The sequence below is a fragment of the Pseudopodoces humilis genome, chromosome 12, assembly GCF_049639895.1.
Source record: "Pseudopodoces humilis isolate 2021_Gansu_Grassland_sample_001 chromosome 12, ASM4963989v1, whole genome shotgun sequence".
Lineage (NCBI taxonomy): Eukaryota > Metazoa > Chordata > Aves > Passeriformes > Paridae > Pseudopodoces > Pseudopodoces humilis.
In genome coordinates, this window is record NC_142211.1 from 1,259,011 (window position 1) to 1,284,863 (window position 25,853).

Genomic DNA, 25,853 nt, shown 5'->3' on the forward strand with positions numbered 1-25,853 from the left:
CACGACTTATTCCAAAGGCTGGTTTGTGCAGACAGGCCATTACTAATATATAAAATATTACAACACATCCCTTGATTAACTATGGAATGTTTAGAACCAGTTTTTCACTAAAACGTCTTTAAATTCTTAATAGTCTGAAGTGTTAAAGAAGTCAATATTTTCAACCACACAACTAAAAGTATTATTTGAAAGGTAGCCAACTGAAAGTTAATTCCCATTTCACAACATAATTTGTTCTGGATGGGGTACCAATTTATTCTTCTACAGCACAACATTCTGGAGACCTGACAGAGAAAGAAATGTTTTCATGCTAAGCCTATAAGAAAATACAGAAGTCTAAGGAGCAGCACACCTAAGACAACTATATTCTAGCAGTGAATGACCATCAACCCCTTTTTGATGCACAAAAATAAAAAAAATTACTTCTCTGAAAAGCATTAAAAACTTTATTTTGTTCATTAAGTCACAGGAATAAAATCATATCCTTTTACAAGTTATTTTAATTGTATACCAATTCTTTTATAAACAACATCAATGATTAAAATCAATGTTTGTATACTAAAGGAGTATATACTTAGCAAGTATAATGGTCAAAGTGAAGGAACTTTGCAGAAGACCCTCAGCACCTTTTCAAGTTTATTTTGGAGGAGGGGCACAAATTACAGGAGCTTCAGAACTTAAGTCTAATCTGAAATCAACTATATATAAATAAAATCCAGCTAGAAGAACTGAGAAGAACAGAAAAGCTTCAACATTAAAGTCACCAGTTGGAAGTGTTAATATTTTTAACTGAGTTATACAATATGGCAACTTTATATTATATTGATAATATAAGCAATAAACTTGTCATACTGAAATTTGAATTTCCTATACTGTATAAAACCCCATGGTTACTCACATACTGAGTAGTGAACACACTTTAGAGGTACACTTAAAAGCCTCCAATAAAGGGGAAGCATAACATCTGTTTGAACAGCAAGTTAAAAAGTCTTTTTTTACCATTAAGTATTTTGGGGAGGAAATATTAAATGTCTATAATTGCAACACCCTTTGCATTCAGTGCGTGACTCCAAACATAAGGAAAGAAACCAGCATACGGTTCTAGTACTGTTTAAATAATATAAGAATATACATTGCAGCATAATTAATACTACATACATACATTCCTAGTATGTGCTGGTATATATGTTCTCAAACATATATACACACCCTGTCACAAGTGCACTTCATACATCTTCTCAAACTCCCATCCATTCATTCCCCCTCATAGTATCTGAAGGTAGATTGCTATGTTGTTTGGAGCTACCACTTTTTATAAAAGCACGTACTAAAAGATTATGTCCATTGTAATCTCACAGCAACACTCAAAATGATCCCACAAAAGCCAGGAAAAGTTAGTGCACACACAAAACAAGGCTAAGAAAGTCTTTGGGGTTCCAATCACAGTTAGTATAACAATCTCCCAATTGTGAAGACTAATGATAAGCTTTATAATTGATTAAGTCACAGAGTGCAAATCAACATCCATTGACTCTTTTGTGTGAATTGAATGATGGAAGCTACATGGGTAAGTTCAATGGGTAGTTCATATATACATGTGACCAGGAACAGCCAAACCAGATTTGTGCTCTTAGATTAATCATTCTGAATCACGATGCATTTCTGAAGCCTTAGCTCCGCAAATTGGGCAGGTACGATTTGCCTGTAAAACCAGAAATAAAAGGAAGTTTAATGCACTGACAAATACGCTTGTTACAGTAACAGTGTCTGTAACCCAGAAACAAAATTAAATTGACACTTGCAGTGATCAAGAGTGCCCAAAACAGACACACACACACATACAAAAAAGATAAACGCAGCATATTGTTTGCTGATACTTTGGAGTATGTGAAAATGACCTACAAGTTTTGTAAACTCAAAAGAAAAGCAGTGGGTAGAGAAATCCACCATCACTAGAGAAGCAAGACAGAGGTGGAAGAATGTGCCCTATATTAGGGCATCCTAGTCTTTACTATGACCCACAGCTTTTTAGACTCTCACTATCTTGTTATCCCAGCAGAAGAGCAGAAGTCTATCATGCAAATTTGGCCAAAGTTTGAAAGTGAGTGAGGTGGGGGAAAAGAAGGGTTTTTAGCAACAGACACAACACACAATCTGACTAAACAGCTCCAAAGCTGAACATGCAGAGAAGTTTAGCCTTTTAGTGAAAAATTTGTTGAGAATGCACTGATTCATAATATTATTCATGCTGGAATGATCCTCTGAAGGTCTCTACGTCAGCCTTCTGCTCAAAGCAGGATCAACTGTAAGGTCAGACCAGATTACTCAAGTTTCTCTCCCATTAGGTCCTGAAAATATCCAGGAAAGAGGCTGCACAGCATCTCTGGTTCCCTGTTTGACTACTTGCTTTTGTGTATTTCATCAAATTAATTCCCCTTCACATCTTAACATAACCAGTTTAAAGATGAATTGAGTGCATATGATATATCATAGGCTGCAATATATGTATGTATGTATGTATAGGCTCTCTTAACTTGCTATTCCTTCAGTCAAGCTAACTTCCTGTAATATAAGAGCTGCACAAGGAAACTGCAATTATCATAAGAAACATTAAATAGAAATATTCTAGCTGAAATAAACCTTATTTAGAAGAAAAGGATTCCTAGACTGAGCCTTCAGGGTGAATACAGGTCATGTTTTCAAGTTTTTCTTTGTAATTATGACTAAATCCTGCTTTAAAAAAAGGTTACTCATATATTTCTTTGACTCAGTGTTGGAGGTTAGTGTTTTTCTTTTTTTTTTTCTTTCTCTCAGGGAATTTTCTCCCCTTTGTTGCCTAAGAGATAATACTGACAGTACTTATGAGAGACAAAAGATGGGTGCAGCTGGCTGCAGTCTCTTAGCTTGGGGGCTTTTTCTGGGGAAGGGAAGAGATACTGTGAGATTTTGGCTGAGGGGTGAAGGACTAGGCTCAGCTCCTTGCTCTCTCTTGTTCTCAGGACTGGAGGAAGAGTGGTGCTGTTGCTGATGTGGGAAGAATTCACTGCCACCGCAGAGTTCCATCTCTTACCATTTCTCCTACCATGAGGGAGGCCTTGCTTGCAAGAGCGGCCAATGAACTGCGACCTTATTAACACCCGACCTCACTGGGAAGGACCCTCACAATCTACTTGGGTGCCCCAGGGGAAAACCCAGGACCCCAAGCCTCTCCAAGGGAGCATCTCCCATCTGCTTTCAGGAGCCCGGCTGCCGCTGCCCAATCCCACTGTTTTCTGTTGCTGATTTTGGGTCTTTTGCTACACTTTAACTTGACACCCCATGTCTGCCTGGATCCCTGTGGGTCCTGCTACAGCTGCAGAATTTCTGCTACATTTTGTTTGTCACCGTGGGTGTGCTTGCCTCTGCTGTTCCAGCTTGCTGTTCAAAAGTTCCTGCTATGGTCTGTTTCACCATCTGGAGGGGCACTGAGACCAGCTCCCCCTGTAGGTTTGTAAAGGAAGCCCCTTTTCTATCTCTTCCGCCAGCTCGCCTGCCATTACTCACATGCAGAGAGACAGCTGAACCTGCGCCACAGTACTCCCTGCAGCTGCAGGGGAATCATCACACTTGCCCTGTCCCACCGGAAGCCAACAGTGCCCCTGCTGGCTGTGACCATAACTACACCAAATGCTTAAAGAACGGGAAGAGACCATTTAATGGGTTTTCTGTTTTGATTTGCTGTTGCTGCCGTTGTTTTTTTGTTTGTCTTGTTATATATATATATATATATGTAAATAACTGTTATTTCTTTTCCCATATCTTTGCCTGCAAGCCCTGTAATTTCAAAGTTATAATAATTTGGAGGGAAGGGGGTCACATTTTCCATTCCGAGGGAGGTTCCTGCCTTCTTTGGCAGACACCTGTCTTTCAAACCAAGACACTCAAGGAGTTAGGATATCAATAATCAATCAGGTATTGTGAAACATGATAAAACTGAGAGCTGAAAAGCCCGACAAGCAAAAAGATTATTCTCTCTCCTGTTAATCTTGTCCCATTCACTGTTTAACCTCTTTTTCATGAGTCTTCAGCCTTATGTAACATGGATTTTTTTCTCACTGTAGTCTAATGTATAGGCACATAATTAATAATTCAATATAAAATAGGTTTTCCTCTGGAAATCTCATATTGCCTGAAAAAGTCTTTCTATGTAGGGTTTTATAACTATAGGACAGACAAAAATTCAAATTTAATATGTAGATGTGTCAAAGTTTGCTTTGATGCCCTCTACTGTTGCATCACCAGCTTGTAATGGGATAGTAAGCTTTACTAAAATTAACCAATGATAATGTGTTCCCTTGCACAATTCATCATCATGAGATATGAATTTAAAGAGCAAAAGTTATTTTACCCCAGTCCCTAAACAGTCTAAAACTTTGTGTTGACATAGTGTAACTGTACTCCTTTTAAGAGCAGATTGCAAAAATCTTTCAGTTAAAGAGAAACCTGCCTAGTTGACACTTATGCTGATGCATTTTTATAAAGTCAGTCATCCTTTAGCCAATACTAGTGTTAAAAGTATGCAATTTCTAAGTTTGGTTAGAAGCATCAGCACAAAATCACTACAGTTCACTTCAGATTACTAAAATAAGAATTCCCTAGAACTGTTTTTCTCCCATTTTGCTCGTCTCTAAGAGCTATTTTCACTATCCTTTGATTACTAATTGAAAGTGCTTAATGTAACATAAGAACTGCCATACTGAGTCCAACTAAAACTTCATTTAACCAAATACTCTGAACTGAACAGTGATCAACAGCAGATGCATGAGAAAAAGCATACATAATAGAATCATAGAATCATTAAGGTTGGAAAAGACCTCCAAGATCACCAAGTCCAACCTTTAACCAAATACCAACACTAAACCATACTGTCTGTCGCCCTGAGAATCAGGCCCTCGATATTGTTTTTCTACATGCTTTAGCCACTTTCCCAGGAAAGTAACTATAAACATAGGTGTTTATACATTCCATTAAAGATATGTCTTTTGATGGACATCTCTCACAGCCAGTGCAGTTGGGAAGGTGTTAACCTGACTATCCAATCCCTGGTTGTGGTCAGAAACTTATAAATACTGAAAGGAAAAATAAAGCTTTCTCTTTCATTCACCACACCTGGAACTGCGTCCGTGTGAATCATTTTGTGTCCAACAGCGATATCTGGTGACCCTGATGTGTGTTGCAGGTGATGGCTGCAGGGTACTGTCTAGCCCTGGGGCCATGGCTGCCTTTGGGTTTTTTCCTATGGAAGCCCTGGTTGTGGGGGTGTGACGTGCTGTTTTTGATCAGAAATGGACTGATGTTTCAGATGCTGACTTCCAGCAATTGTATGCCTATGGGAGAGCTGAAGGTTTTTTTCCTGTGGTTGAGGCGGTTTTTTCAAAGCCAGCATGGGACACGTTAGGCGATTCCCTGATCTGGGCGATGTCTGTGGCATATGATCACCACCTGGCCCAGCTGCTGCAGATCTGGCGGCAGTGTCACTGTGCTCTGAACAGCTGTGCGTCCTCTTCTGCCAGATCGGTAGCCACTTTCTCTGACCTGGATGAGAGGGACGGGTCTGACTCCAGTTGTGGGAGCGAGGCAGAGCTCTCCCTCTCCCCGGTGACGCGGAGCTGGGGGGAAGCTGTGTCTCGGGTTCCGAGGTCGGCTCCCCCAGGGCTGCCAGGGCCCCGGTGGGTTGGATCCTGGCCAGCGGGCCGTCGGGGGCAGCGGAAGCCTGGGGCGGGGTTGCCCCCTTTGTGTGCCTTCCCGGCGCAGGCCGATGGGGAGCTGCCTGAACAGGGGGCGGTGTCAGGGACAGTCCCATGTCTCCGTTGCAGCTGGGCTGTGCCCTACCCCGCCATGGGGGACAAAATGGGCCCAGGCTCTGCGCTGGCGGCCGCGCATGCGCACACTGTTCCAATGGAGGAGGGCCTGGTGCCACTCCGCGCAGAGCCGCTGGTGCCAATTCTTGGGTTTTGCGCCCCCGCGAAAACGCTGTTAGTGGTGATTCCGAGCGCTGCTCCTCCCGTGCTGGATTTGTGAGGTGTGGGGACGGGTGCTGCGAGTGGTGCGGACACCGGGGCAGCTTCTCCTGGCTCCATGGTGCGGGTTTACCCTCCTGCGAGCCCAGGATGACCCCTGGCAGCAGAGTGGGATGGTGCACGGCTCCGCGTGCCGTGCCTCTACCTGCGCCTTGGTCCCCCCGCCCCGCGCTGGAGGCGGGCTGTGCCGAGCTGGCTCCACCCCGCCCCTCCTCAAATTCCTGGGCATTGCATGAGCCTGTGGCCACGGCGGATCGGGGTCCTGCGCTGTTTACTATTGGCTCGGGTGGTGATGCCGCAGGGGCGAAGCCAGTGGCCTCCACGGGCAAGGCGTCCCAGGCTGTTGGAGCTTCTTCAGCTGGTCTGTGGACTCTGCACCCCTGCCGGATGACTGTGCGGCCACGGGATCAGGCATGATTTTGGGGCACTGTGAAGGCTCAGGTTGATGAGGTAGCTGGCTGTGATTCTGAGCACAGCCCCCTGGATGGCGGGGATGGCTCCTCGGGTTCTGCTGGTGTTATGACGGCTGTGGTGTCAGACGCTGTTGTGGGGTCTTCCGGCCAAGTGCCTGGTCCTGTCTCGGGAAACTCTGTGAGACAGGACGTAGCAAGCGAGGCCGCTCCTCTGGATTGGTATCAGGCATTCCCTGTGCTTCAGGATGCGGCTCAGAGGACTCATCAGCCGTTATCCTAGAAGGCCTTGGCGGATCTCAGGGAGACAGCTGAAAAACATGGGCTGGGGTCAAATGAGGTTATGCAGGCTCTTTGGGGCCTTGTGAGTGGTATCCTGGTACCTTATGATATCCGGAGTATAGCCCGTGTTCTTTTTCAGCCGGTGGAGTATGGCATTTTTGAGGTGGAATGGGCTCAGATAGCCTGTCAAGTGGTGCAGCAAAATACTGCCTTGGGTGAGCGGGATCCCAGGCGGGTGATTGGCTCTGATGCTCTGCTGGGTAAGGATGGCTTTGCTGAAGTTAGTAGGCAGGTTGGCCTTGACCTTATTGTGCTTGAGCAGTGCAAGGAGACAGGCATGGTGGCGTTGGTGAGGGCCATAGAACTGGCTGCCCCGAAGGAGCCTTTTGCAACTGTTGTTCAGCGGGCTGATGAGTCTTTTCTGCATTTTGTGAATTGGCTGACTGCTTCTGTGGAGCCACAGGTGCAAGATAGTGCGGCGAGGCAGTTTGTGCTCAGGAGTGTCGTGAAGACTAATTGTAATGCCGTGTGTCGGAGGACCATTAGGGCGCTCCCTGGTGATCCCTCGCTGACACAGATGGCATGGGCTTGTGTAGAGGAAGGTGATGCTGCTGAGGAGCCCCCTGCTGTGGTTGCTGTGCTGTGGCCAACTTGGGTGAAGCCACAGGGTGGGCAGCGGCCACAGGGTGGGCAGCGGCAACAGGGGACTGCTCAGGCCAGCAAGAAGCAGAAAAAGATGGCACAGGGGGCCTCAGCTCCTCTGTTTTACTGTGCATGGTGTGGTTGGCCGAATCATGCGGCGAATGTGTGCAAGGCAACAGTCCATGCCAATGGTCAGCCTCTGTCAGGCTCAGAAAATGGGAAGCCAAGCACGACGGGGAGACACGCTCAGACACAAGCCTCTCTTCACACCCTGGAGCCGATGGAGGTCTGCTTGGCCAGCTCATAGCCAGCACCTCTGGCTCAGCAGGCCTTGAGGTCTGCACAGCGGACACAGTTGTCTTGGACTCTTGCAGGATGTACAGAGTTCCTTTGGATGTTTTTGTCCCAGTGGGTGAGGGCATGAGTACTTTTCTTGTGGGAAGGCCTAGTACCACTGCTCAGGACATCATTGTGCACTTAGGAATCATTGATTCGGATTTCATGGGGTGGATTTATGCCATGGTTTCCATGCTCACCCCCCTATTACTATCCCTGTGGGAACCAGACTTACTCAACATGTGCCTTTTAAGTCTTGTGTTCGCAGAGCGGATAACCAGCTGTGGGGAGATGGCGGCTTTGGGTCCACTGGGCCGCCTCAGATTCACTGGACCACTGTCCTTACTGCCAAGGATCGTCCTGAATGGGTCTGCACCCTGTCCATCCCTGGTGAGACACGGTCAGAGGTTAGCCTCAGCGGGCTTCTTGACACTGGCGCAGACATCACGATTGTCAGGTTTGCCGACTGGCCCCCAGAGTGGCCCTTGGAACCGGTGCGGACATCTGTCGCGGGGTTGGCAGGAGCAGCACAATGCTATGTGAGCCAGAGGCCCGTGTTCGTCACAAACACCGAGGGAGACATGGCCATGGTTTGGCCCTACATCACGAAGGACTCACGGATAACTCTCTGGGGGAAGGACATTCTGGCTGCATGGAGTGTGCGTATCGGGACAGATTTTTGATGGGGCCACTGTGTTGGAGGGTGCAGACTGTCCTACGCCACCCATACACTGGCTGGTGGAGAAACCCATTTGGGAGAATCAGTGGCCCCTCCCTCATGATAAACTAGTCTCCCTCCATGATTTGGTGCAGGAACAGTTGGACCAGGGTCATCTGGAGCCTTTGACCAGTCCCTGGAACACTCCTGTTTTCTGTACCAAGAAGTCCAGGAAGTGGAGGTTGCTGCAAGACCTCTGGAAAGTTAACGCTGTGATGGAAAGCATGGCGCAGTTGCAGGTTGGCATGCTGTCACCCACCATGCTTCCTGCTGATTGGCCAGTCCTCATCGTGGATCTGAAGGATTGTTTCTTTACAATTCCTTTGCATCCCAATGACAGACCAAAATTTGATTTCTCAGTGCCAGCTGTCAATAATGCTGACCCCGCACAGAGATATCAATGGAAGGTTTTGCCACAGGGCATGCGGAATTTGCCTTCCATTTGCCAATGGTATGTGGCTCGAGCCCTGTCTGGAGTTCGCAAGCAGTTTCCTGATGCTCATCTCTATCATCATACAGATGACATCTTGGTGGCTGCGCCCATCCAGGATGAACTGCTGGAGATTCAGCCTCGGCTGCTCAGTGCCCTGCATTCTCATGGGCTGCAAGTGGCTCCAGAAAAGGTTCAGCGCCAGCCTCCTTGGAAGTATTTGGGGGTCAAAATTTTGGAGCGAACAGTCTAACATCAAGAGGTGCAGTTTGTGCATTCAGTGAGGACACTGAATGACGTCCAAAAGTTGGTGGGTGTTGTCACTTGGTTGCGTCCCTATTTGGGACTGAGCACAGCACAGCTGTCTCCCTTGTTTGCTCTGTTGAAGGGAGACTCTGATTTAAAGTCACCTCGGACACTGACCCCAGAGGTACAGCAGGTGCTGGAGGAGGTTCGGCGAGCAGTTTCAGCTCGTCAGGTTTATTGCATTGATCCTTCCATTGATGTCACTGTTTTCATTACCACTCCAGATTTACATCCCACAGGTATCATTGGTCAATTGAATGATGAATGGTCCGATCCCTTGGATGTCCTGGAATGGGTCTTCCTGCCCCATAAACAGCAGAAAACAGCAACTGCATTGTTTGAGCTGATAGATCACTTGATTGTCAAATGCCGGCAACGGTGTTTGCAATTGATGGGTGCGGATCCCGCAAAGATTGTGCACCCGGTACCGTGGGAGGACTTTGATTGGAGCTTTGCAAACAGTATTTCTCTGCAGAGTGCTCTGGAGAACTTTTCCGGGCAGATCACTTATCATCTGCTCAGCCATCAGCTGCTGCAGGTGGCAAAATTCACTGAAATTTCTTTGCAGCCCAAGAATAGTCAGGAACCTCTGCAAGGCCTCACCATCTTTACTGACGGTTCGGGGAGAACTGGGAAGGCCATTGCTACCTGGAAGGACGGATCTGAGTGGCAGGTTCTGGAGAATCATGAAGATGGGTCGGCCCAATTGGTGGAATTACGGGCTGCCGTCATGGTGTTTCAGAAGTTTTCCCAGGAACCTTTCAATCTGGTCATAGATTCCGCCTATGTGGCGGACATAGCCCAGCGATTGGGTCATTCGGTTTTGAAGGAGGTCAGTAATCCTGCCTTGTTTCATTTACTGAAGACCCTGTGGTGTGCCATTCAGGCCTGGGTGCATCCATATTACGTCCTGCATGTGAGGAGTCATACCAATTTACCAGGGTTCATTGCGGAAGGTAATGCGAGGGCTGACAAGTTAGCTAACCCTGTGTGGGTTACACCTCAGCCTGACACGCTCCAGCAGTCTAAAGCGTTGCATGGGTTTTTCCACCAGAACGCACATACTTTGAGGAAACAGTTCCAGTTGATGTCTGCTGAGGCCCATGACATTGTTGAGTCTTGTGACGACTGTAATGCACTTGCTGCACCTTTGCCAGCAGGGGTAAACCCCAGAGGCCTTAGGGCCTTGGATCTTTGGCAGACGGATGTCACCCAAGTTGCCAAGTTCGGTCGGCTCTGGTATGTGCACATCAGTGTGGACGCTTTCTCCTCTACCATGTGGGCTTCTGCTCACACAGGAGAAAAGATCCGCGATGTCATTGTCCATTGGAGGCAGGCTTTTGCTGTTTTAGGCATACCTTCTGCTGTGAAGACCGATAATGGTCCTGCTTACGCCTCTCAGAAGGTGCAGCAGTTCCTGCAGTTGTGGGGTGTGTCACACAAGTTGGCTAACCCTCATTCCCTGATAGGTCAGGCTATTGTGGAACATGCTCATGGTACACTAAAGCGAGTTCTACAGAAGCGGAAACGGGGAATGTAGGGTGAGACCCTGCACAGTCGGTTGGAAAAAGCTTTGTATATCCTCAGTCACCTCACGGTGCCACAGAACTCTGATAACCCGGTCATGTTGAATCATCACCTTTCACTGCGGGCTTCGGATGAGCCGCATAACCTCAAGCGAAGGTTCGAGTGAAGAATTTGGTCACCAAGCAGTGGGAAGGTCCTTTTGACCTTATCGCTTCGGGGCGCGGGTATGCATGCATATACACAGATACTGGGGTACGCTGGGTACCTGAAAAATGTGTTTGCCCTGACCTGCGACCGCAAAGGCAACATCCATCCAACGAGTAGGTTGGAGACCGTGACCAGATTGAAAGCCATCCGATGGATGGGCCATCGCATGATGACTCAGATGCGGGTGACGTAAGTGATCACCCCGATGGCCTGTCCATGAGCAGACATTGATGCCAGACACGTTCTTTTTTTTTTTTTTTCTTTCTTTTAATGAGAGGGGTGAGATGTCACCCTGAATTTAAAAGCCTTCTGATATTGTTTGGAACATTGTTTGTCTTTCTCTGTTAATTTTCTTTGAGTGTTTAAGATATTGTTTGTTTTCTCTGTTCATTTTTCTTTTTTTCTTTTTAACAAAGACAGGGTGAGATGTCACCCTGAGAATCAGGCCCTTGATATTGTTTTTCTACGAGTTCTAGCCACTTTCCCAGGAAAGTAACTATAAACATAGGTGTTTATACATTCCATTAAAGATATGCCTTTTGATGGACATCTTTCACGGCCAGTGCAGTTGGGAAGGTGTTAACCTGACTATCCAATCCCTGGTCGTGGTCAGAAACTTATAAATACTGCAAGGAAAAATAAAGCTTTCTCTTTCTTTCACCACACCTCGAACTGAGTCCATGTGACTCATTTCGAGTCCAACAACGACAATTGTCTACTCTTTTTTTTGAACACTTTCAGGGATTTCAGGGATGGTGACTCCACCACTTTCCTGGGGAGCCTGTTCCAATGCTTAACCATTCTGTCAGTGAGGAAATTTTTCCTAATATCCAATTTGAACCTCCCTGGCACAACTTGAGGCCATTTCCCCTTCTATCACTATTTGCTTGGGATATTTCCCTGACACATTTCCCTACCTTCCAGCAGCCTGTGGGTCAAGTACTTTTTGACACAGATGCAATGTCTCTGCATTAACAACCCTCACCTCAGAAGAATTATTTTTTAAAAAACTTAGCAACCTTCACAGAATTTCAGCATCCATCATGTCATGGGGTGCATGACACCCAATGGTCCTTGTTCTCATTTCAGAAGAGAGAGCAAGCTATTTTTCCTTGTTTACTTTCTCTCCATGCCACACATAGAATAATAAAATATCTCAAGTTGTAAGGGACCAATAAGGATCATTAAGTCCAACTCCCTTCTCCTTTTAGGGCTACCTAAAACTAAATAATATGACTAAGAGCATTGTCCAGATACTCCTTAAACTCTGAGAAGTCTACTGCTGTGACTGCTTCCCTGGGGGTCCTGTTCCAGTGACCAACCTCCCTCTCAGTGAAAAATCTTTTCCTAATGTCCAATATGAAATTCTTGACGCAGCTTCTTTCCATTTCCTTGTGTCCTATTGCTGGTTACCAGAGAGAGATCAGCATATCCCCCTCCACTGCCCTTCTTGAGAAATAACAGAATCAACTAGGTTGGAAAAGACCTCTGAGATCATTGAACCCAACTTATGACCTAACACCACCATTATCAACTAGACCATGGCACTAAGTGCCATGTCCAGTCTTTCCCTAAACACCTCCAGGGACGGTGACTTCACCACCTCCCTGGACAGTCCATTCCAATGTCTAATCACCCTTTCTGTGAAGAAATTCCTCCTAATGCCCAACCTAAACCTCCTCTGGCACAGCTTGAAGCTATGTCCTCTTGTCCTGTCTCTAGCTGGTTGGGTAGAGGCAGACCCCCACCTGGCTACAAATTCCTTTCAGGTAGTTGTAGAAACGTTGAGGGTTAGGTGTCCTCTTTTTTTTGTTTTGTCGTTCTGGCCTGCCCGTGGAATTTTTACCCATTAGCTGCGGAGACAACCTAACTGTGGGTATTTAGTGGGTGATTGATAAAGGACAAAGAGTGGCCGGGCCCAGGGGGGGAAGGGGGCAGGAAAGGAGGGTGGGGACAGTTTTTGGCTGGCTTCTTCGGCTTCAGGAAAAGACATTTTGTTTTGCTGGGTCGCGGAGCTGCTGCGGTGGGGAGAAGGGAATTTCGCCATCACCCAGACGGAGCTGCTGCTTCTTCTTCTTCCCTCTTTGTTGGTGGCCTCGCACCCCCTGTCCTGCCGGGACGTGTGGCAGTGCCAGGCACCGCCAGGGAGCTGCTGATACACCTCATCCACCAGCCCAGGATCTCAGCTCATCCCTGCTGTTTCCAGCCGACTGTTCCTTGGAGCCCTGCAGGAGCACCGGGACTGCCCGCCCGAGGGGGTTTGTGAAAAAAAAGCCTCTCCCCCATCCCATCTCAGCCAAGAAAGCTGTCCCGGGGTCCCTGTTTCTGTTTTCTTGTTAATGCTGTAGTTATTGTTGTTTGTTTGCCTGGTTATACTAGTAAAGAACTGTTATTCCTATCCCCAGATCTCTGCCTGAAAGCCCCTTGATTTAAAAATTATAATAATTCGGAGGGAGGGGGGTCTACATTCTTTCATCCCAAGGGAAGCTCCTGCTCTCCCTAGCAGACACCTGTCTTCTAGAACCAAGACAAGAAAGCAATAAGGTTTCCCTCAAGCCTCCTTTTCTCCTGGCTAAACAGCCCCAGCTTCCTCATAAGACCCTTCACCAGCTGTGGTACTTTGGCATTTAGGAAAAAAAGTGGGGAAACATGCACAGAAGTGATTTCTCTGAGAGAGGCTGCTGGGAATTTCTTCTCTTACTGAGATCAGGCCAATAGCTGGCCAGTTCTGAGAGCTGACAGCATTTTGCACCACTGAAAAGTAAGATCACCTTTGGGAATACCACCAATTAAACCCAAGCCCGGGAACTGCTTCTCTTTTTGTTTCCGGCTTTGAAAGGTATCAGAGCTCTAGTGTGGCTGGCTCCGCTCCCCCGTGGCCTGTGCGGCCTGGGGAGGGGGTGCTGAGCCGGACTCCAGTGGCTCCTGGGTGGGGAATGGAGACTGTGGGGCTTCCCCTGTCCCCAGGCTGGGCTGGGCTCTGCTGTGGCCCCTCTTGGGAAGCCTTCCGGGTCCCATTCCAGTGGGGTGGCTGAAGCCCTTCCCAGGGGGGCCCCCGGCCCTAGGCTGGGACCGGGCCACGGCTGCTGACATCTTGCTGATACCCTCTTGCCCCCTCATGGCCCACACAGATGGCTCCAAGCTGAAAACGGTCTGCTCCCTCCCTGCAGCTGCTGGGCTGAGAGAGACACCTGAAATCTGACACCATGAAGGCCTGTGCGGCTTGGGCCAGATTTAACCCTTTCACTACACAGATGAGACCTGCAGACTTAATCCCCTCTCCAGAGAGAGGAAAGTGGGAAATCGACATGTAAAAGACAACATGAAACATCAAGATCAGTAAGAGAAAGAGTCAAGCTCCAGATGGAAGGAGAATGAGGAGATGCTTTAATAAGCTGAAATATTCTTTTGGTAAGGCCATAGAGATGAACAATAATGTTCTGAAAAACTCTTTTAATTCATGAAAGAGTATTGGGGGGATTGAACTATTCAAACTGTAAATCTGAGCAAAGGTATCCATTGATGAAACTAAGCAGATGGTAGAGTAACTGTGATCTCATGAGATGCTGAGATGATTGAACAGAGAGAGAGATGAGAGCTGATGAAGACCCTTTGCCCCAAGGGAGAGAAGAAGTAAACCTCTGTTCCCAGAGATGATCACAGAAACAGATGAAGAGAACTTTTGTCTTTGAATAACTCATCCTTAAAATAATACCCATTGAGTTTATGGCCCATGAACACACCTCTGAGTAGTGTGAAAATGAGATTAAAGCATAATGGCAGAGTTTTTTCCCAGGCAGCTGCCAGTCATGGAAATGAAAAGCCACAAGAAAACTGTTTTTCTTGTTGAGAAGTCTCTATGGAATGACAAGAGAAAACTCCTCTCTCTACAGAGACTGATGAAAAAAACTACTGTATAGTTGGTACTGCTTTAACATCCCAGGTTTTGTCTCTACGGTGTCAGCTGGGAAAGGAAAAAAGTTGGGTGGGGAGGAGAAAAGATTTCTGGAGGTTTTATTCTGGTTTCTTATTCTTGTAGTCCTATTAATAAAGTTTCTTTATTCCTTTTAAGTTTCAAGCCTGTTTTTCCTTTCTCCTAATCCATATCTCACAGTAAAAAATTATTAAGTACTCTAGTCATTTTTAGCTAGTGCTAAAAACCACCACACCAGCTTTGTTGCCCTTCTCTGGACGTGCTTCAGCATCTCAATGTCCTTCCTGAATTGAGGGACCCAGAACTGGACACAGTGCTCAAGGTGTGGCCTCACCAGTGCCGAGCACAGGGGGAAGTTGTTGACTGAGATGAGGTCACCCCTCACCCTTCTCTTTGCTGAACAAACCAAGTGATCTCAGCCACTCCTCATAAGTCTTTCTCTTGAGGCCTTTCACAATCTTGGTCACCCTCTTCTGGACACAGTTTGATGTCTTTTTCATACTGAGGCATCCAAGACTGCACAGTACTCAAGGTGGGGCTGCACCAGTACAGTGTAGAGTGGGAGAATCATCTTCCTTGACAGGTTAGTTATGCTGTGCTTGATGCACCCATGGACACAGTTGGACCTTTTGGCTGCCAGGGCACACTGCTGACTCATATTCAGCTTGCCATCCATCCAAACCACCAGATCTCTTTCCATGGGGCTGCTCACCAGTGTCTCTTCCCTCAGTTTGTTCATATAGCCAAGATTATCCCATCCCAGGTGTAGAACCTGGCACTTGATCTTGACATGACTAAGCTTTATGCAATTATATGCTTTAATACATCCAGTGTGGAAAAATGCTTCAGCGTTGTCCCAGACCATAGACATGACTAGCAGGGGACTGGAAAATATTCTGTACTGACACTTGCATATATGTTAATTTGAGCTAGTTGATAATCTCTCTATATATCAGTCTAAATAAATATCTATGAATGCTAACATGCTTTAAAAAATATTTCAAGTTCGAACAACACATTACAGTCATCTAGTTGATTCTCAGACATGTTCTTTTACTGAATTCTGAACCCAAGCACAGATTTCATTCAAATAAGCTATCAAGAAAAGACAAAGATCAGTATTGTGGAAAGATTAACACCAGTCCTAGAATTTAGTATTACCTTTAGAATATATTTGTGGTGATGCATATTTCTGGGAGTTACCTGGTTTCTGTGTAGACCCTCCCTGCAGCTGTGATGTGTTTTCCCTCCCCTCCCAGTCCCTGAAATGTTATCCCATTGGTTGGTGTTATATGTCCCCCCGCCCCTCTCCCGAGGTTTGAAAAAGCCCAGGAAGGAGAAACCCGGTCTCTTTTTCCCCTGGAAACCAGCTAGAATAAACATCCTCTGTTACTCCGGGGGGAGAAGCAGCACTTTTTGGTCTTTTTCTTGGTCATGAAGGATCTCCCTGAACCCCTCCATCGACAGAGCTAGCTTGGATTACTTCGAAGGGCAAAGGGACGATCTCTTCAGGTGGCGACCAACATTGGGGCTTTAGATCCCCTCGAGATGGCTGGAAAACACCCCACGGGAGTTCTAACAAGCCTAGGTACCGTCACCTACCCTGCAGTTTTTACTGACGGGGGTCAGGTTGGTAGCTCGGTGGGTACACGAGTCAACTCGGACCGAGAACCTTTTTTTTCTTTTCTTCGAACACCGCGCGTCCTTCAGGAAACAGGTACTAAAGGGGGGTGCGGGGGGTGTGGGAGATCCGGCGGTTGTTGTGGGGTTTTGCGAGGCATGGTGGTGTGGTGTGGTGCTGGTGCCAGAGCCTCTCCCCGGTATCGGGACCGAGGGAGCCCATATGGCACTACACGTGGTGTGGGGGGGGTGCACCAGCGGCGCGTCCCGGGCTCCGTGGTGGTTTTTAAACCTGGACCGCAGTTTGGATCTTTTGGATCTTTTCTGCTTTTTGGGAGGAAAAAAAAAAATGGTTAGACCAGCCTGTGTAGTAAAGCCTTAAAATTGGCCATGGGTACTCTTTTGTCTACACAGGAAAGGAATAAATATTCCCTTATTAAGAATATTTTAAAGGCTGGAAATATCAATTTCTCAAAAAATAAGCTGAGGAAATTAGTAAAATGGGGTTTTTTGCATTTTCCGGATTTGAATGTTGATTCCCTGCCTGACTGGGAAAAGGTTGGACAAGCCCTTACTATGCAAGTTGAATTGGGGGACAGCACAGCTGGGAGATACCTCCCCCTGTTCCTTTTAATTCGGAAAACGATTCGACAGAGGCAAAAGCCTCCAGCTTGCTCTTCCCCTTCCCTTCCCTCAGCCCCCCCGTCAGAGGGTTCGTCCCAGGCATTACAGGCAGACAAAAACTGCCCGTACCCTTCCCTCCCTGCAGAAAATCCCAAAAAACATAGCTTTAAATCCTCCCTGCAAGGAGGGGAGGGGTCTGCTGAACTTACTCAAGAACACATGGCTGAGAGCCAAGATGGCGCTGGCCACGTGTTACCTGGCCACATGGTGAATCCTCCTGTGTATCCCCTTTCTCCTACCCATGATCCCTCCCACCCACCGGTTCCCGCCCCCAACCCTTATCACAACCCCTTTGTTCCTCCTGACATTCCACCCTGCACCACCCCCCAGCCCTGCCTGGCCCCACCCTATGACCCTGCCCACCGAGGCTGTAACCCTATCCCCTATCCCTCCGGCCCCTGTCCCGCGGGGAGGAGGGGCGGGGAGGGAGAGAGTTACACCCTTTGCTCCTGCAGAGGGGCAGGGGGAGGAGGGGTGTCCCGGCCCTGCCCCCCGATGGGGGGGTGCCAGCCTACCGAGCCTGGTGTGGGGGGGCGCAGGCTCTCTCCCGGCTCCTGCAGGGGTGGGGCGGGGTCTCTCCACAGGCCCGATGAGGGGTGCAGACCCCCGGGACCCGGCGTGGGGGGGGGGCGGCCCCCCGCCCGGCTCCTGCGGGGGAGGAGCTGTGTCTCTCCACAGGTGTGGGGAAGGAACAGGCACCCCGGAGCCCGGCATGGGCGGGGGCGGGCTGAGGAGCCCAGGGAATGCCAGCCCTGGAGAAGATGAAGTTATGCTAACAGCAGCCCCTGTAGTATACAGTAAGAGCAGAGGAGCAATGCGATTACAACATCAGCCTTTCAATTATCAAGTAATCAAAGATATTTGTAAAATTAAAAATGATTTTGGTCGTGACAGTGAAGTCTTAAGGGGAATAATAAGAACTACATTGAAATCACAGGATTTAATTCCTGCAGATATTAAAGATTTATTTCGGTGTTTGCTAACTCCCTCTGAATATGATCTTTGGGAAAGCTTATGGAAAAGATCGTTAACAAAACTCCTAGCTGAACTCAAACAAAGTAATCAAAATGCACATGATACAGAGAACAATGAAATCACTTTAGAACATTTATGTGGGGAGGGAAATTGGATTAATCCTGCTGATCAAGTGAAAATATTAACAAAGTTTGTTGCAGATAAAGTTTGTGATGTGGCTGAAAACATTTTTAACCAATTACCAACAGTTGATATTCAAGTCAGTTATGTTAATATTAACCAGTTTCCATGTGAGAGTTTCTTACAGTTTGTAGATCGTCTGAGGCTACAGATACAGAGACAAGTTAAAGAACCAGTGGCCCAGACGGAACTGCTTAAAGAAATGGCCCAAAGAAATGCCAACGAGGCTTGTCGTAGAATAATTCTGAGTCTTCCTATCAATCCTCCACCCACCATAGCAGATATGATTGAAGCGTGTGCCCAGAAAGCAGACTTGTACAGTGTACACGACAAGAAACCAGACAACCCAAGGACAGTAGCAGCAGTGACACCAGGAATGAACAAGCCACAGATGTCACCAGGACAGCTGCAGCACATTGTCTGTTTCCAGTGCAAGAGGCCAGGACATTTTGCAAGGAACTGTCCTCAAACCCAGCAACAAGGGAAACAGCAGAAAAAAGACTCTGTTTTAATGGGAAAAGGGGAGGAAAGGGAGAGGGGTGAAAAACTGCAAAAGTATAATTGCGAAAAACGTTTGCCTAATAAGGTCTGGCAACCGCAAAAGCGATTCAGACTTGTAACTTCTAAAGCTTTTTGTTTCAGATCTGACCGCTGGGCTGTCATTGGAGTAGATTTGCAGGATAATTCACAAGACCTGGCTGGACTGGATAGTAGGTATTTTGTTATTGGAGACACAGCACACACACCAATAGAGATTGAGGTGGCTCCCATGACAGTTAAGGGAGACCTAACACACCTCATTCTCTTAGCAAGGTGCCCCCAACCACCTTACTATATAGACAAAGGGCAGGTAATAGCCCAGGTGATCCCTGTTCCAAAAGAAGTCCCAGTAGATGACAAAGCACCAGGAGTCTACTGGGCAGAAGTAGTGGGTGAAGAGAAGCCCATTATGGGGTGTAATTTAACATATAAATCAGAACATCTCCATGTAGAAGGGTTAATTGATACTGGGGCAGATGTGACTATCATACCAGAGAAGGTGTGGCCCTCACATTGGGAACTACAACTGGTGGCAGGAGAAATACAAGGTGTTGGAGGGATGAAACTGGCTAAAATTGCTAAAGATATCGTCCAGATCAAAGGCCTGGACAGTAGGATAGCTAGTGTCCGGCCTTTTGTTATTGACTACAAGTGCCCCCTGTGGGGGAGAGATACCATGTTGCAGTGGGGGGTGAAATTAACAATTCCTGAGACACCTCAGGATTTTTGATAAAGGCCACTGTAGAGTGTCCGGTCCAAAAGTTATCTTTGCTAGATAATGATCCAATTTGGGTGAACCAGTGGCCTCTCAGCAAACAAAAACTTGGGGCGCTAGAAAAATTAGTGGAAGAAGAATTGGCTAAAGGACACATAGTAGAAACAACCAGCCCTTGGAATTCCCCGGTGTTTGTAATAAAAAAGCCAGGGAAAGATAAATGGTGTCTCCTTCAAGATTTAAGAGAAATAAACAAAAAAATACAGGACATGGGATCTCTCCAACTAGGTATGCCATCCCCGACTATGTTACCACAAGATTGGTTACTAGCAGTACTGGATATTAAAGATTGTTTTTTTCAAATTCCCCTGCACCCAGAGGATGCACCAAGGTTTGCCTTTTCCATTCCTACCATTAACAGGGAAGCTCCAATGAAATGATACCACTGGACAGTATTACCTCAGGGGATGAAAGCCAGCCCCTTCATCTGCCAGTGGTATGTGGGGTCATTGCTGTCCTCAGAGCATGCTGCAAAGAGAGAGGCTATCATTTTGCATTACATGGACGATATTTTAATATGCTGTCCCAATAACAACATACTGAAAGACACCCTTGACCTAGTGGTTAAAGTTCTAACCTCTGCTGGATTCCAATTGCAGGAAGACAAACTTCAAAGGATGCCACCTTGGAAATACCTGGGCCTGGAAATTACTGCACGGACTGTTGTTCCACAAAAATTGGAAATTATTGGTAATCCTAAAACTCTAGCAGATCTCCATTCTCTATGCGGGTCACTAAACTGGGTCAGGCCGTGGCTAGGTCTCACAAATGAGGACCTGAGTCCCCTACTCAATTTATTGAAAGGGGAGAGAGAGTTACTGTCTCCTAGGGAGCTGACTCTAGAAGCAAAAACTGCAATTGAAAAAGCAAAAAAGGCCTTGACAGAAAGACAGGCACACCGCTTCAAACCTGAGCTGCCTTTCAAATTTATTGTCCTGGGGAAATTGCCACGCCTACATGGGTTAATATTCCAATGGGCCGAGGGGCAGAGGGATTCACTCTTAATAATAGAATGGATTTTCCTCTCCCATCAAAGACCCAAAACTATCACCAAGCCACAAGAGCTGATGGCTCAGCTGATTGAAAAAGACGGGGTAAGGCTGTGGGAACTGGCAGGTTGTGACTTTATGTGTATTCACCTCCCAGTCAGGCTCTCTGGAGAAGGCAAAAACTCCCCTGAGAGACTGACCAAAGAGATGTTTGAGCATCTGCTGCAGAGCAATGCTAACCTCCAGTTAGCTCTGGACAGCTATAGTGGGCAAATTTCAGTTCATGCACCATCACACAAATTGTTTCATGAGGAATTCCATCTCATTCCTCGTGAGAAAAGGAGCCGAACGCCACTCAAAGCTCTCACAGTGTTCACTGATGCATCTGGGACATCCCACAAGTCGGTGATGACTTGGAGAAATCCACAGACTCAGCTTTGGGAAGCTGATGTTGAGTTTGTAGAGGGGTCACCCCAGATAGCTGAACTAGCTGCGGTCATGAGAGCCTTTGAAAAATTTCCAGAACCAGTTTGGTAACTGACTCAGCCTACGTAGCAGGAGTGGTGTCCAGAGCGGAACAGGCAGTTCTCAAGGACATTGAGAACGAGCATCTCTTCAGATTGCTTTCAAAACTGATTTATTTGGTTTCAAATCAAGAACAACCTTTCTATGTGATTCACATAAGATCGCACACCCCGTTGCCAGGTGAAATCGCTAAGGGGAACCGGAAGGCAGATTCCCTTGCTGCCCCAGCCGAAAAGGTATGTCTCCCAGATGTGTTTCAGCAGGCAAAGATAAGTCACCAGCAATACCATCAAAATGTGCCAGGACTGATTCGTCAGTTCCAGCTGACACGGGATCAGGCTAAAGGCATCGTGGCTACCTGTCCCAATTGTCAGCTCCAGGCAGTGTCATCATTAGGCATCGGGGTTAATCCCCGAGGCCTTAAGAGCTGTGAGGTGTGGCAAACAGATATCACTCACATCCCCAGTTTTGGTCGCCTTAAGTATGTACATGTGAGCATTGATACATACTCAGGAGCAGTGTGTTGAGGGTTAGGTGTCCTTTTTTTTTTTTGTCATTCTGGCCTGCCCGGGGAATTTTTACCCATTATGTGCTGGGACAACCTAACTACTGGTACTTAGGAGTGATTGATAACGGACAAAGAGTAGCCGGGCCCGGGGGGGGGGGGAGGAAGGGGGCAAGAAAAGGAGGGTGGGGACAGTTTTTAGCTGGCTTTTCTTCGGCTTCGGGGAAGGATGTTCGTGTGCTGGGTCGCGGAGCTGCTGCGGTGGGGAGAAGGGAATTTCGCCATCACCCAGACGGAGCTGCTGCTTCTTTTCCTTCTCCCCTCTTTGTTGGTGGCCCCTCACCCCCTGTCCTGCCGGGACATGTGGCAGTGCCAGGCACCGCCGCAGAGCTGCTGATACACCTCAGCCACCGGCCCAGGATCTCAGCTCGTCCCTGCTGTTTCCAGCCGTCTGTTCCTCGGAGCCCTGCAGGAGCACCGGGACTGCCCGCCCGAGGGGTTTGTGAAAAACAAAACCTCTCCTCCATCCCATCTCAGCTGAGAAAGCTGTCCTGGGGTCCCTGGTTCTGTGTTCTTGTTATTGCTGTAGTTATTGTTTGTTTGTTTGCCTGGTTATACTAGTAAAGAACTGTTATTCCTATCCCCAGATCTCTGCCTGAAAGCCCCTTGATTTCAAAATTATAATAATTCGGAGGGAGGGGGTCTACATTCTTTCATCCCAAGGGAGGCTCCTGCTCTCCCTAGCGGACACCTGTCTTCTAGAACCAAGACACAGTGTATGCCTCTGCTCATGCAGGAGAAAAGTCTGTGCATGCTAAACAACACTTAGTGCAGGCCTTTTCCGTATTGGGAATCCCTAAAGAAATTAAAACAGATAATGGCCCAGCATATAAATCCAAGGAGTTCCTGGAATTTGTCTAGCAGTGGGGAGTGGAACATAAAACTGGCATCCCCCACTCCCCCACAGGTCAGGCTGTAATCGAGCATACACACCAGACGCTCAAACAAGTCCTAGCCAGGCAAGGTAGTGAGGCAGTGTGGATGTCTCCCCAACAGAAACTCTGTAAAGCTCTGCTTACCATTAACTTCCTAAACTGCTCATTTGAAAACATGAATCCTCCTGTGACTCGGCATTTTAACAGTGGTGATCAGTTTAAATTGTCACAGCATCCACCGGTGTTAATCAGGGACCCTGAAACTTGGCAAAACAAGGGTCCCTATGAACTTGTCACCTGGGGGCGAGGTTATGCGTGTGTATCCACCCCTTCAGGCCCCCGATGGATTCCTCAGAAATGGGTAAAACCTTTTGTTCCAAAGAATCCAGCACCAGCAAGAAGAGAAGAGAAGCAAGTGGCTGTCGCTTCCAAGAGAAGACGCCGCTGAAGAGAGCAAGAAGAAACCTCTCTAGTCTCTGACCTGCATACTGTAACTGTGAATGTGTTTTAAAGAATGTCTGTTTCCTTTGTTTTAGAAATAACCTACCTCTTACTCAAACCCATGATGAGCCTTAACCCTGCTGTCATCCTGCTCGCACTGAGCAGCCTGACAGCAGCCTGGATCGTCCCACAGCCACGCCAGAACATCTGGGTGACCCTGGCACAAACACTCCAACAGGAAAACATATGTCTATCGACTGCAGCAGCAAAAAATCCTATGTCTACCTGCCTGGCAGGAATTCCCTTGCAGCATGATGAATTCACACACAGCTTTAGTACACTGACTCCTGAGGCGGATAATAAACTACACAGCACTCATGTAGAAGCAGAGTTAAGAAACCCAGTAGAAGAGTGGCTACCCCATTTTCCTAAGGCAACCCAGGAACCCCAGGAGTTAGAGCTGCTGGGTTCCTCCCCAGCATCATACTGTGTACACTTTAGGGTCAGTCCTCCGACTCATAAAGAAACATTCCACCATATAGTACAACATCGAGAAGAGTTCACAGCAATAAGGTGGTGCCGTGTACTAAGCTACATCAAGGTGCACTCCTCAGCTCATACACACCCCAAAAGCCTCCCCAAAGGACTGTTCCTCATTTGTGGGGACCGTGCATGGGCAGGAATTCCATCCCGTCTCCTCGGAGGGCCGTGTACCATAGGGCGTCTATCACTGTTAGCGCCCAATCAAACATTAATTGGCGAGTGGACCCATAAAAGCAATTTGACCAAAAAAATTCAAAAGAGAAGTGCTACAAAGTTAGATGAAAATTGTGACTCAGAGATTTTCCGTTGGTCCAAATCAAAAAGAATTGCTGCATCCATTTTCCTTCCCTGGGTAGCTGCAGCCAAGGCCTTAGGTGAATTGGGACACCTAGAATGCTGGGTGGTAAAACAAGCAAATTTGACATCTAATGCCATAAGTGCCCTCCTAGAAGATGAGGAAATTACCAGGCAGGCGACACTTCAAAACCGTGCTGCAATAGACTTTCTCCTGTTGCTCCACGGGCACGAGTGCCAGGAGTTCGAGGGTCTCTGTTGCATGGATCTAACATCGAAAGCTCCTAACATCCATGCCATGCTCCTAGAGATGAAAAGCATGATCGGACAAGTCAAGCAAGAAGCAGATGACTGGTTCAATGGACTGTTTAAAAACTGGGGACTCTCGGGGTGGTGGGCTTCAGTAGTGAAAACTATTCTGTCACTGCTAGTCATTGTTTTGCTAACGGTGTTAGTGTTTGGAGTGCTAAGCAAAATACTGTACAGAAGCATAATTAAGCTAATCTCAGCTACCTCAGATGTCAACCATATAGAGTTGGCAGACCGGAGTAACCCTCACCAGCCTGCAAATGGGAATTGGTGGGCCACTTCAGGTCAGTAAGTCGTATAAGCTCGTTACCTTTCATTTAATTACATATATCAAAGTAGGGGCAGATGTGGTGATGCATATTTCTGGGAGTTACCTGGTTTCTGTGTAGACCCTCCCTGCAGCTGTGACGTGTTTTCCCTCCCCTCCCAGTCCCTGAAATGTTATCCCATTGGTTGGTGTTATATGTCCCCCCGCCCCTCTCCCGAGGTTTGAAAAAGCCCAGGAAGGAGAAACCCGGTCTCTTTTTCCCCTGGAAACCAGCCAGAATAAACATCCTCTGTTACTCCGGGGGGAGAAGCAGCACTTTTTGGTCTTTTTCTTGGTCATGAAGGATCTCCCTGAACCCCTCCATCGACAGAGCTAGCTTGGATTACTTCGAGGGGCAAAGGGACGATCTCTTCATATATTGGTGTTGTGGTTTAGGAATGGCATTATCCAATTTAGTACTCCTGCTAAAGCCACACTGCTGCTTGCTCCCCTCCCCTCCTCCAATGGGAAGCACAAAAGGCAAAGATCACAGGTTGAGAGAAGAACAACTTAATGGAAATAGAAATGAGGTAAGAAAATTAACAGTAACGACAATATTAATAACAAAAGGTGTAAGACAAGGAAATGATTTATATGTAAAATAAACCAATACTGGACCATTCCTTTCTCTCACTGAAAGAAAGGTCCTTCTTCCTGGAAGCGCAGGAGAGAGTCCCTTTCCCCTGCCCCAGGCAATGATGTCAGGTGGGGGGGCAGGGGGAGCTTGTTTGCAATAGCAGAGACTCTGGTCTGTACTGGAGGGTCATAGGACACTTCTTTAAATTCCTAGAAGTCCTCTTTAAATTGCTGGAGGTCCTTGGACAGTCTTTTCACAGATGAGACACAGGCCCATAGGGAGAGAAAGATACTTCCTTCATATAGCTTGAGTTTGGTAACCAAATTATCTACTCTTTGTTCTCTTTCTTTACATGACATCAGTGCCAATGAGTTGGCATATGCTGATGGCACGCACCGTAGGAACTTCTGCCACATGGTTTGTGTACACTGGACCTCATCTGAATATATAGGGGGTTGCTTGTTATTTCCATCCTTATAGAGTACCTCCAGCACACACCTAATTTTCTCGGGTACTGCATACCTTACTCCATGGCATTCCACTTGTCTCAGTGCACTAAAAGATCATCCTTGAAAAGATACCTTTCCCTCATACTTGATAGGAGTCACCTCCAGAGGCTGTGTTTCTGTCCTCTTATCAATCCCCTTGTTAATGCCCACATCCTGGGACAGAGATCCCAGTTGCTTGGCTTCACTACCACGTAGTTTCATATCATGGGACGCAATATCCCAACATCGGAGCAGACAGGTCACCAGGGGCTCATGCAACTAGTGGCTGAAATCTTTTTGCACATCTCGCAGTTC

The 25,853-nt window shown here is 47.2% G+C and overlaps 2 protein-coding genes across 2 annotated transcripts in view; one reads left to right on the forward strand and one right to left on the reverse strand.

Annotated features, from left to right (window-relative positions):
* Nucleotides 1–1,639: 1,639 nt before the first annotated feature.
* The window catches only part of LOC148183268 (E3 ubiquitin-protein ligase RNF38-like), a 47,169-nt gene continuing 22,955 nt past the window's right edge, over nt 1,640–25,853 (reverse strand). The window contains exon 8 of the mRNA XM_088061374.1: nt 1,640–1,702. Within this exon, the coding sequence (XP_087917500.1) occupies nt 1,640–1,702 (63 nt within the window). The remainder of the gene's footprint in view (nt 1,703–25,853) is intronic.
* On the forward strand, nt 23,145–24,458 carry LOC148183269 (uncharacterized). The gene has a single exon (XM_088061358.1). It carries the CDS (start codon nt 23,145–23,147, stop codon nt 24,456–24,458), a length of 1,314 nt encoding a protein of 437 aa, XP_087917484.1.